The 13,733-nt window shown below is 48.1% G+C and overlaps 1 protein-coding gene across 5 annotated transcripts in view; it reads right to left on the bottom strand.

Annotated features, from left to right (window-relative positions):
- The window catches only part of ATP9A (ATPase phospholipid transporting 9A (putative)), a 129,031-nt gene that overhangs the window by 65,073 nt on the left and 50,225 nt on the right, over window positions 1–13,733 (bottom strand). For all 5 annotated transcript variants that reach the window (XR_009048352.1, XM_057701316.1, XM_057701312.1 and 2 more), the window contains exons 5-9: window positions 9,479–9,537; window positions 8,139–8,190; window positions 5,998–6,092; window positions 2,477–2,557; window positions 1,627–1,702 (exon numbers count right to left, since the gene is read on the bottom strand). Coding sequence is in view for 4 of the 5 variants with exons in the window: in XM_057701316.1 (XP_057557299.1) it covers window positions 1,627–1,702; window positions 2,477–2,557; window positions 5,998–6,092; window positions 8,139–8,190; window positions 9,479–9,537 (363 nt within the window). In the remaining variant the exon portion in view is untranslated. The remainder of the gene's footprint in view (window positions 1–1,626; window positions 1,703–2,476; window positions 2,558–5,997; window positions 6,093–8,138; window positions 8,191–9,478; window positions 9,538–13,733) is intronic.

Below are 13,733 nucleotides of genomic sequence, written 5' to 3'. Positions count from 1 at the left end.
GACAAATTGGATGGAGGGAAAAGGATATGGGGTTTAGACATCAGAAGTGAGAAACTCTTACAAATGATTAAGAAAAAGATAAGAACCACAATAGAAAAATGACTAACGGACACAAAAAGTAACTGACAAAAGAAGAAATAAAACAGACGTGCAAAGACGGCGGACCTTCCAGATAACCTAGGAAATGCAAATTAAAACAAACTCTTTTTCAGTGAAATTACTAAAGATTAAAAAGAATAACTAATTGCTTGTTAGCAAATGACTTCAAAGTGGAGAAAAGCTGGTGAAGAAGAGTAACTAGTTCAGAGAGATCTGGGTGGACAAGTAGCCAAGGAGAGGCAGAGGTAAAAGGGCTGCTGCCTGCCCTGGGCGGCCGTGGCCACCCACGGGCATGGCCTTGGAATGGGCAGGCAGTGGACTGCGCAGAATATTAAGGACCAACTGCTTACATCGTTAGTCACCAGGGAAACTGAGAGACAATCTAGATCATGCTGCAAACACAGACCGAAAGTGGAAAAGCAACACAGCAAAAAACCTAAAGGAAGAGATCATCTCTGTCCATTGGCTTTAAGTGAGTCTGTGGATGGCAGCCTGTGTGGAGTATGTGTTGGTCATTCCCCCTCCTTGTCCTAGAGCATCCCGACTGAGCATCTGTTGTACTAAAGAGCCACAAGGCAGCATTGAGCAGAGGAAAATGGGCTGATGGGGGGGGGGGGGGGGGGGTGGATTCCTCCCATAGTAAAGACAGAAAGTTGCCAGTAGTGGAATTATATGTTAATAATAGCATATATTATTATATAACATATGTAGTATAATAATAACAGCTGCACAGTGTGTTCTGCTTCTGGGGCAAAAACTGCCTGGGTTCAAGTCCCAAGTTTGCCTTTAAAGTGCTGTGTGACCTTGGGCAAGTTTCTTAACCTCACTGAGTCTTGGTTTCCCCATCTGCGGAATGGGGACAATACTAGCACCTGCCCTCATGGTACTGGTGGGAGGGGTAAGCGAACCATGCAACACACAGGAAGGGCCAGGCCCAGTGCCTGACAGACTGGCGGCCCCCACCACCATCACCCCAACTGCTGCAGGCCATGCCCAGCCCCTGGAGCCCCTTCTCCTCAGCTTCATCCCAGTGTTCAAATCTTTTCCTCCTGCACCCCAACAGGTCATCGTGCAAACTCTGTTTCAGAGCCCAGAGATCTAGACACTTTCTGTGTCATCTTGGAGTTTTAAACACTGAGGCTCCATCAGGCCCGTGGCCCTGGCCTGTGCACCAGGGCAGGACTGGCTGGGCAGCCCTCACGGACACAACTTTCAGCCCGAACATCCAGGCTGACCCAATCTCTGGTACAGATTAGGATGTCAATCTCGAGTGGCAATTAAGGGCTATTCCCAGAGTGGATGCTGTGGCTGAGTCCACAGGCCGGGGCGACTTCTCCTCCAGACATCTCTGAGCGTCCAAGGGGCAATTAGATGGCCGTTTAATTCCCTGGAGGTGCAGGAGCAAGTGGAAAACACCATTTGACCGACAGCTCATTTTCCCAACTGACAGATGATTATTCTCATTATACAAGAAGATTTTCTTTCCTCTTCAAATTGCTAACACATTCCTGCACCAGGGCGCCGTACCTGATGCGGTGACCGTGCCGGCCCAGAGCGCGTTCTCGATGCTCAGGCTCTCACTGATCGGGGGGTCGCTGTCCTCCTGCAAGAGAACAAATGCGCACACGCTGAGCCACCAAGGTCAGGGCAGAACCCGCTGCTGTCTCCAGCCTGCTCTTCGCAAGAAGGGAAGAGAGGATGACCCCTGTTTGGAAGCTGACAGCCCAGCCGGGAGAGATGGGCCAAACTCATAAACTCTTATCCTTGGAGTTTTCACACCCCTTGAAAACAGTGGATCATGATGTAAGATATGAAGTCTTCCAGCACTGAATAAACATTTTACAAGGTGAGAACTAAAATGTAAAGGCAAATGGAACAGAAACAGTCCTTTGCTGGCCTGTCTTAGGGCTTTCAGAACAAGAGCAGGAACGATTTAATTTGGGTTCTATAAACCTATCATCCCAGATGCCTAAAATAATCCAAATCCATATTTAATTTCTATTCTGAAAGGCTGGGATGTGGCTTAAAAATTATAACCATGGCAGACACTTGGAGGAATAAAAAGGATAGGGGCTCACGTGAAAGAGACAGAAGGAGTAACTGCTTTCAGACACCAGAAGTAACTAATTACAATAACACTTGGCTCTAAGCTTGTCAGGTGATTCAAGCTGTTCAGAGGCTGGAAGAAAATCCCAGTTGTGTCGATTTTACTGAGAAGCAATATGTCAGCTTTCAAGGTGGGGCCTTCTGAAGGGACCGTCACCCCCACCTGGTACAAGGCGACTCCCTGACAAAGACCTGTGAGCACTGCGTAACGGCCCCTCACCCTGGACCCGCGCCCCCAGACCTGATGCTGCATCACGCGAGGCTCACTCACTCTGGTGAAGGTCCCCACAAAGTTGTGGATGTCGATGTTCGGCTCCTCTGCGTACACATACGATCGAATCTGGAGAAGGTCCTGTTCAACAGGGGCGACACTTCAGAGGTAAAGCAACGTCACTGTATGATTACAGCAATTTCAGGAAGCACCCACTATTTTTCAAAAGCAACTGTACTTTCCAAACAGGCTCTCAAAACCAAGGGGGCAGGAGGGGAAAAACAGTGGGAAACCTTCCAGTAAGTTTAGGAGTCACTACCTGCTATATCCCAAGACACCTGAGACCCTAAAGGGACGATTCTGTGTTTCTCTGTGTTTACCCAGCATTTCCAAAACTACCTGATGGTGCAGACGCCCCTCTGCGACACTGGTTTATAAGAGTTGTTTACACCCATCAAAACACTCACCTGTTCAACAAAGGGCTACAGGGTACCTACTCTGTGCAAAGCCTTGGAAGAGGCAGAGAGGTGAACAAGTGTGCAAGAACACGTCACACCCATGAGGATGGCTACTATCGAAAACCAGGACACAAGCACGGGTGAGCACGTGGGGCGACTGGAACCCCGTGCACTGCTGGTGGGAATGTAAAACGGTTCCTCAAAAAATTCAACCCAGAATTCCCATATAAATAGCAATTCCACTTGGAGAACTGAAAGCTGGGTCTCAAGGAGATATTTGTACACCCATGTTCACAGCGGCATTATTCACAATAGCCAAAGGGTGGAAATAACCCGCGTTTCCACTGACGGATGTGTGGATAAATAAAATGCAGTATGTACATAACAACAGACTATTCCTCCGCCTTTAAAAGGAAGGAAATCCTGGGCTTCCCTGGTAGCGCAGTGGTTAAGAATCCGCCTGCCAATGCAGGGGACATGGGTTCAAGCCCTGGGCCGGGAAGATCCCACATGCCACGGAGCAACTAAGCCCATGAGCCACAACTACGGAAGCCCGCACACCTAGAGTCCGTGAGCCACAACAAGAGAGGCCGCCACAATGAGAAGCCCACACACCACAACGGAGAGTAGACCCCGCTCACTGCAACTAGAGAAAGCCTGTGTGTAGCAATGAAGACCCAATGCAGCCAATAAATAAATAAATAAGTTTATTTTTAAAAATTAAAAAAAAAAGAAACTCGGACACGTGCTCCAGCATGGATGAACTGTGAAGATACTATGCTAAGTGAAATAAGCCAGTCACAAAAAGACAAATAGATAGGATTCCACTTATTGGAGGCACTTACAGTAGTCAAATTCACAGAGACACAAGTAGAATGGTGGCTGCCGGGGGCTGGGGGAAGAGGGGAGAACGGGAAGTGGTGTTTAGTGGGTCCAGAGCGTCAGGTTTCCATGGTGAGGAGTCTGGAGATGGATGGTGGTGATGGCTGCACAGCAATGTGAATGTCCTTAACACCACTGAAGTGTCCGCTTAAAAATGGTAAGATGGTCACTTTTATGTGTATTCTGCCACAATGAAAAAGATCGGGGGGGGGGGGACCAAATCAAGCAGTCAGGCCAACTCAGATCATAACAGCCCTTAGCAACAAGGGTCTGGAGTGGAGTAGAGGTTACTGGCCAGCCCCTCAGCAGGCCCTGAGCTCCCTGCAAACCACCTGGGAGGCCCTGTATGCAGACATGCGTGCAATGTGGCCTTTATGTACTGATAAGAAAACGCCCAGAGACGTAAAATGAAGGGAAAAAAGTTTCAGAATCAAAATTACAGCACAATCCCATTCATGAGAAACCACGTTCCACCGGCAAGGGTGCAGTTGTATATTTCTAAGAAAATGCACTAAAAAACCTAGAAAAATCACTACCAACTTCACATGAGCCCACAAGGGAAGGAAGTAAGATCTGGGGCAGAGGCTGTGAGCAACACTTTTCACTTGTTCCTCCAATTTGAGGTTTTCTTTTTTTAATTAGAATATATTCGCATATTACTCAGGTAAATCTTTCCATACAATTCTTTTCATCTATGACTGTCAAAACCCTGTCCCCCAATTAGCCCCTTCAGCTCACAAAGGCTGAGTGAGGGTTCCCTGACAGCACAGACGACGGTACCTTATCTCTCTCTGGACTCCAGCCCAGGCCTGGAGCAGACGAATGTTTACAAAACTGGGTGATACTTCCAAAGTGCACATCGAGATAGGAACTCAGAGCCGTGGAGCTGGTGGGCACCTTCACGATTCCAGGCTCTTCTGGACCGTCCCCTGAATAAAGTCCCTCAAATCATGTTGAGGATCCGAATCCTTTTCTTGGAGAAATCTTACCAGGAAGTAAAACACGTCACCCAGATCAAATCAGAACCCCCTTGCTGGACGAGCCCCATCTCAGGGGCTCGACGGTACCTTCGAGGATTCCCCCGGGCTCCTGGCCACAGCTGAAATCTCACTAGAATTCCTGGTCTAAAAAATAATAATGAGGATGGTGCTACTGCACGTCTTACGGGCCACGAAAAATCCTCAGTCCCGGGGGCACGTTTATTGTTACGTCCACTCCACTGAGACACAGAGCTGTCTCCTGCCCTCTCCTTCCTCACAGGACGCGTTAAGGAGTGACATTAATCAGTTTGGCCACGAGCCCAGGAAAGGCTTCTGTGCTGTGCTTAATCCTTTCAGACCACCCACGGCGCATGTCAGTCTCTGGGCATTTAAATTATATTTTGTGATTTTCTAACCTAGTCCGCGAGCCACATCCAGCCCCCACGGCTTGCATTTAACCTTCTTTGGCTCCCTTCCTACCTCCCTCTACAGGTTATAGCATGCATGACAGGGGGCTGGTGGGGAAGTGGGGGCCCCAGGGAGCTTTGAGGGCCTGTTAGTTCTAACTACAGGAGCCAACTCCTTAGAAAGGGCCTGTGTGCTGTTCCACGCACCATATGAGATACTGTTCCATATACCGGGTACACAGCAGTGAACACGGCGGGTGGAACCCTGCTCTCGAAGATTCTGCCCTGAAGTGAGCGGAGTAGGGATGTAGGAGAGGGCGGTCAGGAAATGCCTCTCCGATAAGCGGACTTGTGCACAAAACCCAAGAGTGGGTCTGACTGTTCCCAGAGGAGAAACAGCAAGGGCAGACATCGGGAGGCAGAAGCATGCCTGGCAGAGAGGCCTGTGAAGCTGGAGCCGGTGGGCAGAGGGGAGAAAGCCAGCAGCTGAGGTCAGGGCCTTCACCGAGAGACAAAGACCACAGGATGGAGTCTCGGGAAGCGGAGATGCCTTTAGAGATCCTGAGCAGAAGAATGGTGTGCGCTGGCTGCCTTTTAATTTTACGCCAGGCACCCTGCCAAGGTTTCTTAAGAACTGGAGCTTCCCTCGAAAGAGCACCACCCCTACAGGCCGGTCTGCGTTCACAAGGCCACCCGGCCTGGAACCAGCAAGCACGTGGGGCTGTTGAGAGCCCTGCCCTCCCGCAGCCTCACCTCACACCTGAGGGCCCACATCTGGCCCCTGAGGGGCTGGAGTCTGAGAGCCCTGTGGCGACACAGCTGCCAGTGGGGCTTCTGCAGGGAATGCTACTCACGGCGGCGGTGGGAAGCCTCTGCGTGCAGGCCACGGGCAGCCGAAGCTTCCAGTCCGTCTCCCCATCCAGCTGATCCGTCCGCAGGAAGCAAGACCCTGTGGAAGGAAGTGAGGCACCGTCTATTCACCTGCAATGCAAGAATCCTTCCCGTGGAGGCTCCGCGCAGCTGCTGCTCTGGTCCTCATAAAAACAGCCAATCAATGGCCAACGACCAAGAGGGAAAAATAAACACCCGATTTCCCACATTCTCCATAAGCTCTGGGGTCAGAAAGATCTGGGTTCAAATCCTCACTCCACCACTCACAGTGGGAGCCTGGGCCAGTCTCTTGACCTTGCTAAGCCTCAGTGTGTCCTGTCTGTAAAATGGGGAGAAACACAGACCTCACAAGCTTGCTGTAAAGGATTCAGTGGGGTGATTGTACCCCCAGCACGGCAGCTGGCACAGGGTAACCAGCATTCAAGTTATTTGCGGCAGGGTTTACGAGCACCTTCTCAGGAACCAGACCTCCTAGGTTCAAGTTCAGGCTCCACGACTCCCTAGTTGCGCCCTGAGGCAGTTACCTCTCCCCTCTGAGACTCGGTTTCCTCCAGTGCACAAATGAGGATATTACAGTGCCGACCTCATGCTGCGAATACTTAAGAGCTGCTCCGTGCATGCTGCTCAGAAGAGGGAAAGGCCCACAAGGACCCCGTAACTGTCTGCCATGGCTATCGCCCCGCACGTTTTGTGGACGCACAGTTCAGTCAGATGTGTACAAGTCTGAGCAGTCAGTCAGCTCTCATTCATCAGACAGAGAATGTACCCAATTCCCTGACACTGCACTTAAGACTCCTGAGGACTTTCAGGAAGATCACTTCTAATTTTTTTTTTGGGGGGGCGGGGAGGGAAGAAAGGGAGAGCACTTCCGGGAGCCCAACCCATAACGCTCCATTTGCACTGACGAGGACACAAGAACCCACTTGAGGACAAAGCTGCAGTGTTGAAAAGACTGTCTTAAGGAATTCCCTGGAGGTCCAGTGGTTCAGACTCTGCGCTTTCACTGCCAAGGGCCCCAGTTCGATCCCTTGTTGGGGAACTAAGATCCCACAAGCCACAAGGTGTGGCCAAAAATTTAAAAAATAAATAAAGAAGATTGTTTTAAAAGAGTGCCTCCACCCCCTCTCTGGATGATATTAATATATTATTAGTACATAATGTCATCCACACTTTTATCCAATTCATCATAAAATAGGTGCAGCAACCTCAAAGGAATACAAAGGTGGACTTTTCCAAGGTTCAAAGATCTCTGATTGTGCCTGATAGGCAAGAGAAAAACAGCTCTGCTTCCTCAGAAACAGCTTAAATAACAACAAATAGAAAGAAGATTTGAGTCAACAGATGGGGTGGGCAGGAGGCGGCGGGGCAGCCACACCAGGAAATACAGCCAGGCCTCCAAATCTGCTCTATGGATACAGGACCTATGGGCGCGGGTGGCCGAGTGTCCTACATCATTTCACATGAGGGACGTGAGCATCCGTGAATTTGGGCACCCGCAGGGGTGTCCTGGAACCCAACCCCCCTTGGACACCGAGAGACAATTGTAACTGCAACGAGTAGGGTCTTGTAGGTGACTTGAGAGGTTCGCTCAGGCAAACGGGCTGTGAAGATAAGAAAACTGATGGGCAGGGGCGACTCTGGCCCCACCACTCATGAGCCAAGGTGGGGTAAAGGCCACCTACCTCTCTCCCCAGCTTTTCTACTGCCCCATCTCATGACACATCTCCCAGCATTTTCTTAAAGGAGAGCTCGTTTCTGTTTGCTTCTATTTGTTCGACACGCTTTCCCATCCTGCCAACTTCTGAGGTTGAGCTTAACGCAGCCCAGCAGGGGAAAAGCACAGCCACTGTGTGTGGCGTTCCCGGCTGTGACTGCACAGGTCCAACTACCTTTGCCATGAGCAAAATCTGTTGACCTGTGCACACCAAAAACCTTTTAAAAAAAAACAAAAAACAAAAAGCTGCTCTATGAAAAGAAATGGTTTTGATTTGCCTCTGTGGCTCCAAAATGGTCCTCTACTTCTGTTACATTTTCAAATGATTATTTTGCCAAATTACCACTGAAAGGTTAATGGTTATTTTCAAAATTGATCCCAGATGTTTACCGTTTTTTTCTGATGTCCTCAGGAAGATCATGTCAGCAGGGACCCGCTGGTTCTGCGTTATGAACAGAAAGACTGTTACCGTGAGTGCCCCTGTGTGAGGTTTCCGTCTCCCGGCCCCCTCCTCGGTGGCGGGGGTGGCGCACGACCCAAACCCACAGCCTCTTTTCACGATCTGCCTTTGTCAGAGACAGATCTGGGGATTTATTTTGTTTTGAATCTGAAAACTCCTGCACGCTGCTGTTTTATTCCTAATCCCCTACTGAAATCTTATCTCAGAAAAAGAGCTTCTGGTCTTCTGGCGAATCCAACCATTACCTCCTGAAATTGCAGCCAGAGGACCCGAGAGCCGAAAGCCTGCTGCCCTAGCTGGCGATCTTCCAGACTGTCTGTTGAAACTAAAGACATACGTACACTGGCTCACGCTTTCTGCTTCTAGCAATTTTCCGGCTTGATGTTTGGCTTCGAGTGGGGTTTTAATAAGGAAGTCAAGTAGTAAGAAGCAACAAAAGCCATTCTCAAAAAAAGAGGGAAGCCAACAGCAGCCTTTGTGTAATTGTGAACAGGCAAATATGTCATAACATAAAGAGGTTTGTGTGGTTCTTCTGAGCTGCCACCCAGGAGAACTTCACTTTACCCCAAATCAACTGTGAGTTCTTGGGTTTAATCCTTTTAAAAGAGCATAGTTCACTTCCTATAGAAACAAGTTAAGATGCAATCCTTTTCTAATCAAATATGATTCCAAGACTCTCCAGGGCCACCCCCAAAATCCAATACCTCTCAAACATACACAGTAACAGGAGATACGAGTGTTTGCTGGAGTAACAAACATATCGACAGCACTATTTTCAAAAATGCATTTGTGGCCTTTTTATTGTTCTCGTGTTTCACTTAACCCCTACTCCCCATAAAACAACAGAAAAGCACAATGTTTACGTCAAAAAACCTGAGCTAAAATTGTTCAAGAGGTAAATGACAAATATTTTTATGTGCTTAGGCAGCCAGCAGACTTGTAGGAAATACCTTTTGATGAGTTTAAAAAAACAAAAAACCTCCAAAACAACAAATGCATCACATAGGAAATCAAAACTTGGAATTGTGTCTGTAAGTGGGCTTTCTGCAAACCAGCACACAGAAACCTTGAAAAAATATTTTGTGTGCGTGTCTCATGGAAAAGAGATGTTTCTACCCAGGCAAAGCTGCTGGGTAGAATCCCTGAGAGCAAACATCCAGTTAGGCCACCAGATACACAAATCACATGTTAGGATTCATCATTCGAGATGACGTCCCTCTCACATGCACCCACACGCAGCAGCCGACACGAGCTGCGAGACCCCACTCACCTTCTCCACGATGATGAGATCTCCAACTTGGATGCTGGAGCTCTTCACCTTTACTGTCCCTGCAAAGACACAGGCCCAGATACATCACATCTGAATTAATTTCAAGCCTGCGTATCTCTGCAGGGTGTCCGCTAGCCTGCAGACCCAGAATTACCACTCCCCCCCCCCCCGCCCCCAAGAACCCAGCGGTGGCAGCATCTCCTGTCTCTCTGAGAAAAGGCTCATCTCTGCAGAGACCGCTCCAAACATGAATCCCCACTTTGCAGAGCACTGGAATGCTTCACATCCCACAAGTGAGAGCTTCTGTCTTAACGACACCTTAGCAGCTAGTCTAAATCAGCACCAATAAAAGATTCAGCCTCAAATACACACACACACACACACACACACACACACACACACACACACACACACACACACAGAAATGGGGAAGAAAATTCAGAGTCAGATCCATGGATAGGGGGTCAACACTTAATTCCCAACACCACCAAAAAGAAGCTAATCCAAAATAACTGACTTCTTTTAAATTTGTGACTCCTCTACAGTACAGTTTATATGTTTACAATCAGATCACACAATTTTGGCTGGATGTTTATCCGTATAAACAATAACAGCTAACAGTAAACAATAATCCTGTGCTAACCGCTGTATAGATATTGACATCTTGATGGCTTCCCTTACTCCTCTCAATGGCCATCAGAAAAATATATTATTTCCAGTTTTCAGACAAGGAAAGTAGGCTCAGAGAAGCCCCATCTTCCCCTAGTCTCACAGTTAGAACAGATCAGCACCAAGATTCAAACCCTCATCCAGAAGATAGAATAAAAAACAGGGACTTCAGATCAACTCAAAAAACATTTACTGACGTGCCATGTCCTAGGAATTCGAAGATTAAAGACAGTCCCCTTGTCCTAAAAAAAGCAGGAGGGAGTCTCATGCAGGAATTGACAAACGTGTCCTGTGAAGAGCAGGATGGTAGATTGGTTTTGCAGCCAATGGGCAATCTCAACTCTCCCAACAACTGTTCTCCCCAAAGGCACAGTCTTTGTATATTTATATTTTAAAATGTAAAGAATGTTCTTGGCTCCTGGGCCAAGGTGGTGGGCTGAATTTGGCCCACTGGCTGTAGTCTGCAAACCCACAAGCTGGTGAGAAAGACAGCAAGACAGATGCTGTTAGTGCAAAACAGTGTGTGAAAGGATGGGAGTAAGTCCAGGGTGTGAAGGGAGCAGAAAAGAAGGAGACCTCCCCCTCTGAAGGACTGAGAACAGTGCCCAGCACCCAGAAGGCACATGATTATTCATTCGACATTCAAGCCCCCTTAACTGAATGCCTGCTGGAGGTCAGGTGTTCTAAGGGTGGGATTCATGGGACTTGCACTCCAGTGGCAGAAAGGAGGCAAGAGACAATGAATGAATGGGCTGGGGTTGGGGAGGGGTCAACAAATGCTGTACAGGAAACCTGAGGTCAGAACTAACCAGATGAAGGATACTGGTTACCAGCATCAGAGAAAAGGAAGGCACGAGATGGGAGAGAGTGACGCACATGAGTAGTATGTGCGTGTGTGTGTGGCCGCAGGCTGGAACTCCTTTAGCAAGACCAGAAGCATCACACGGAACAGGAGAGAGATGAGAGGCTTGGGGGGCCAGGTGGTCCAGCACCCTATGAACAAGCCTGTGGAGAATATGTGTCTTTATTCTGGTGACGGATCAAATTCCCACACAAGGGAGCAACACCATAAAAATCTTGATGTTATCAGTATCTCATAATAAGCCCATTTAACTTATAAATGTTCAGCAAAGAGGGAAAAAAATATGACTCTCAGTCCTAAAGAAAGTACGTGTCCCAGAGCAAGGGTGACCTGGGAGTCCTACATCTGCTGAACCCCACCGTGGACTCACTCCGACAAATACCCAACAATCACCCACTAGGAACTAGTGCACAACTCAGATGATTTTATCATACACTTTTCACATCATTTAATGCTATGGGTCTTTTTAGTAATTCACCACCATTGAGATGTTTCAAAGCATCCCAATGACTTCAACTGAAACAACTCTTTCTAAGAGGCTCCACAGGGTTTGATTTTCAACTACTGTTTGTAGTTAATTAAATTTTGTCATGGTAATAGTGAGGAGACCTGGCACTACCAGGGCAGCTCTCGAACGTGAACGACTTCTAGAAAGCACGTGGCAGAAGGCTCTGAGGACGGCTAGTCTCTCTAGTTAGAGCATCTCCCCCTAGGAAGGGAGCATCGGATGGGCCCTGTTTCATAAAGCACGAATTCAACCCAGTGGCCTGAGCCCGGGGGGGCCTCAAGCATTCGTTACGTCGATATCTTTGCAGGAGGAATGGAGAATCCTAAGAGTCGGGTGAATGAACAGTGGGTTTGATGTACAGAATTCTCTTCCTGCCTGAACAATTCTTCTTGCCCCACCAGGGGGCAACAGGAAAAATGCACACAGATACACTGCTCTCTCTGAACAGCTGATCAAGGCCTTCCTCGAGGGAAGACCATAAACTCTGCATGCAACCGCCCCAGCCCCCCAGCCAGTGAGCTTTCCCTTCGCCTGAGCTCACCCCAACTTTCCCAACCATAAATTTACACACTGTCTTTGGTTTTATTACTGAACTGTATGCTGGTGGCCTGACCCAAACCATGTCTGAGCCTGTGTTCTGATCTTCAAGACCTACTCACAAGTCTGCCCTTAATATCTCACCCTAAGAAGAGCACTGTTACAACTCGTATTAAATAATAACTGCATATGGATATACGTGCGTATGTTAGTGAGAAAAAGGACAAAATCAGGACGATTATACTAAAAGGGTTAAGGGTGATTCTTTCTAGGGACACAGGAGATTTATCCCTTTCTTTAGCACATATACTTTCTAAATTCTTCACGATGTTTTTTTTATGATAAACATGAGGTGCTCTTCCAATATGAAAAAGATATAATAAATTAAATTAGCTCAAACTTTTAAGTGACCAGGCCCAGATTTTTCCCTTCCACGGCAGCGTCCTGATTTACGATTGGTTAATTTGAACTCTGCCTCTCTGTCCATCTGCTCTACCTCAACAAAAACCCCTTTAATCCACTGTGTTTGCAGAGCAGTTTCTGACTAACCCCAGCAGGCCAATCCCTCCCATAAACCCTCCTACTGTAACTGGTTCCATCTCGGGAGGAGGGCAGCGGAGGCCACACGGCCCTGAGGTCCCTTGGGTTTCTCAGACCCGGCTCCCTCATTAGCATTGTAGTATTTGGTGGGGATGGGCCCCAGCTCTGCAGGTTCCACACAGGGAGACCCCTCGGACTCACTCACTCTACTCAGCCAACACACGGTCCTGACCGTCATAACATTTGGACGTCCCGGGCCGCACTGCCATTTTTAGGCGATCACAAATGTTCAGGCCTGCACACAGGACACACATTTAGAGTGTGTCTGTGTACCTGTGTGTTCTGAATGAGAAAAGAGAAATAAAACCAGAAGAATGAAAGGAGGAAAAGCAGCAGGAAGGAAAGAGAAGGGGAAGCAGAGACCGATATTTCGATTCCAACATTCACTGGGGTTTTGGCTGCCGACGTCCGAATGAAACGTCCCTCTCCAAAGAGCTGGTAGGGGAGGTACCGCTGGGGCAGGAGAGAAGGGACCAGGCAGACGTGAAGAGCCGGGAACTCAGTGGCCGGGATTAACTCCCAGAGCAACAAGACTCTGAAAATTGTGGGAAGGGCCCAAAACCTATGACTGCTAACCTTACACGAGCCACTGTTCTGAGTTTTCTACTGATATTCTTGCAGAAAAAGCAAGAGCAAGAAACACCCGCACTCTGGCAGAGCGTCGCAACAAAGGAATACGAGAAATGAAAGATAGCACGTTGACAGTGACTCGCACCTACCTCAAGAGAGAGGAGCTCTCCCTAAAGTCCGCTCTCGGGTTAGAAGAAAATTCTCTCCCAACGCCCCACTGAGACGTTAGCAGACATACTTCCCAAGCGCTTTTTTTTTTTTTTTTTGTCACCTACCCTAGAGATTCCTAAAACTTCTGGAAGAAGAGCTTGCCCCATGGGCATGTGACCTGTGTATTCACATAGATCCCCTCACCCTTGGGTGAATGACCTACTGTTTTCATCTTAAAATTCTTAACTTTTAAACAAGGGACCTCGTATTTTCATTTTGCACTAAGTCTCACAAATGACACAGCTGGTCCTGCATAGGAGTAAAAACATCCATTCACATCTTTAAAAAGTGCACAGGGA

The sequence above is a fragment of the Hippopotamus amphibius genome, chromosome 12, assembly GCF_030028045.1.
Source record: "Hippopotamus amphibius kiboko isolate mHipAmp2 chromosome 12, mHipAmp2.hap2, whole genome shotgun sequence".
NCBI classification, from domain to species: Eukaryota; Metazoa; Chordata; class Mammalia; order Artiodactyla; family Hippopotamidae; genus Hippopotamus; species Hippopotamus amphibius.
Note: the sequence above shows the minus strand (reverse complement) of the source record. Positions and strands in the feature narration are given on the sequence as shown.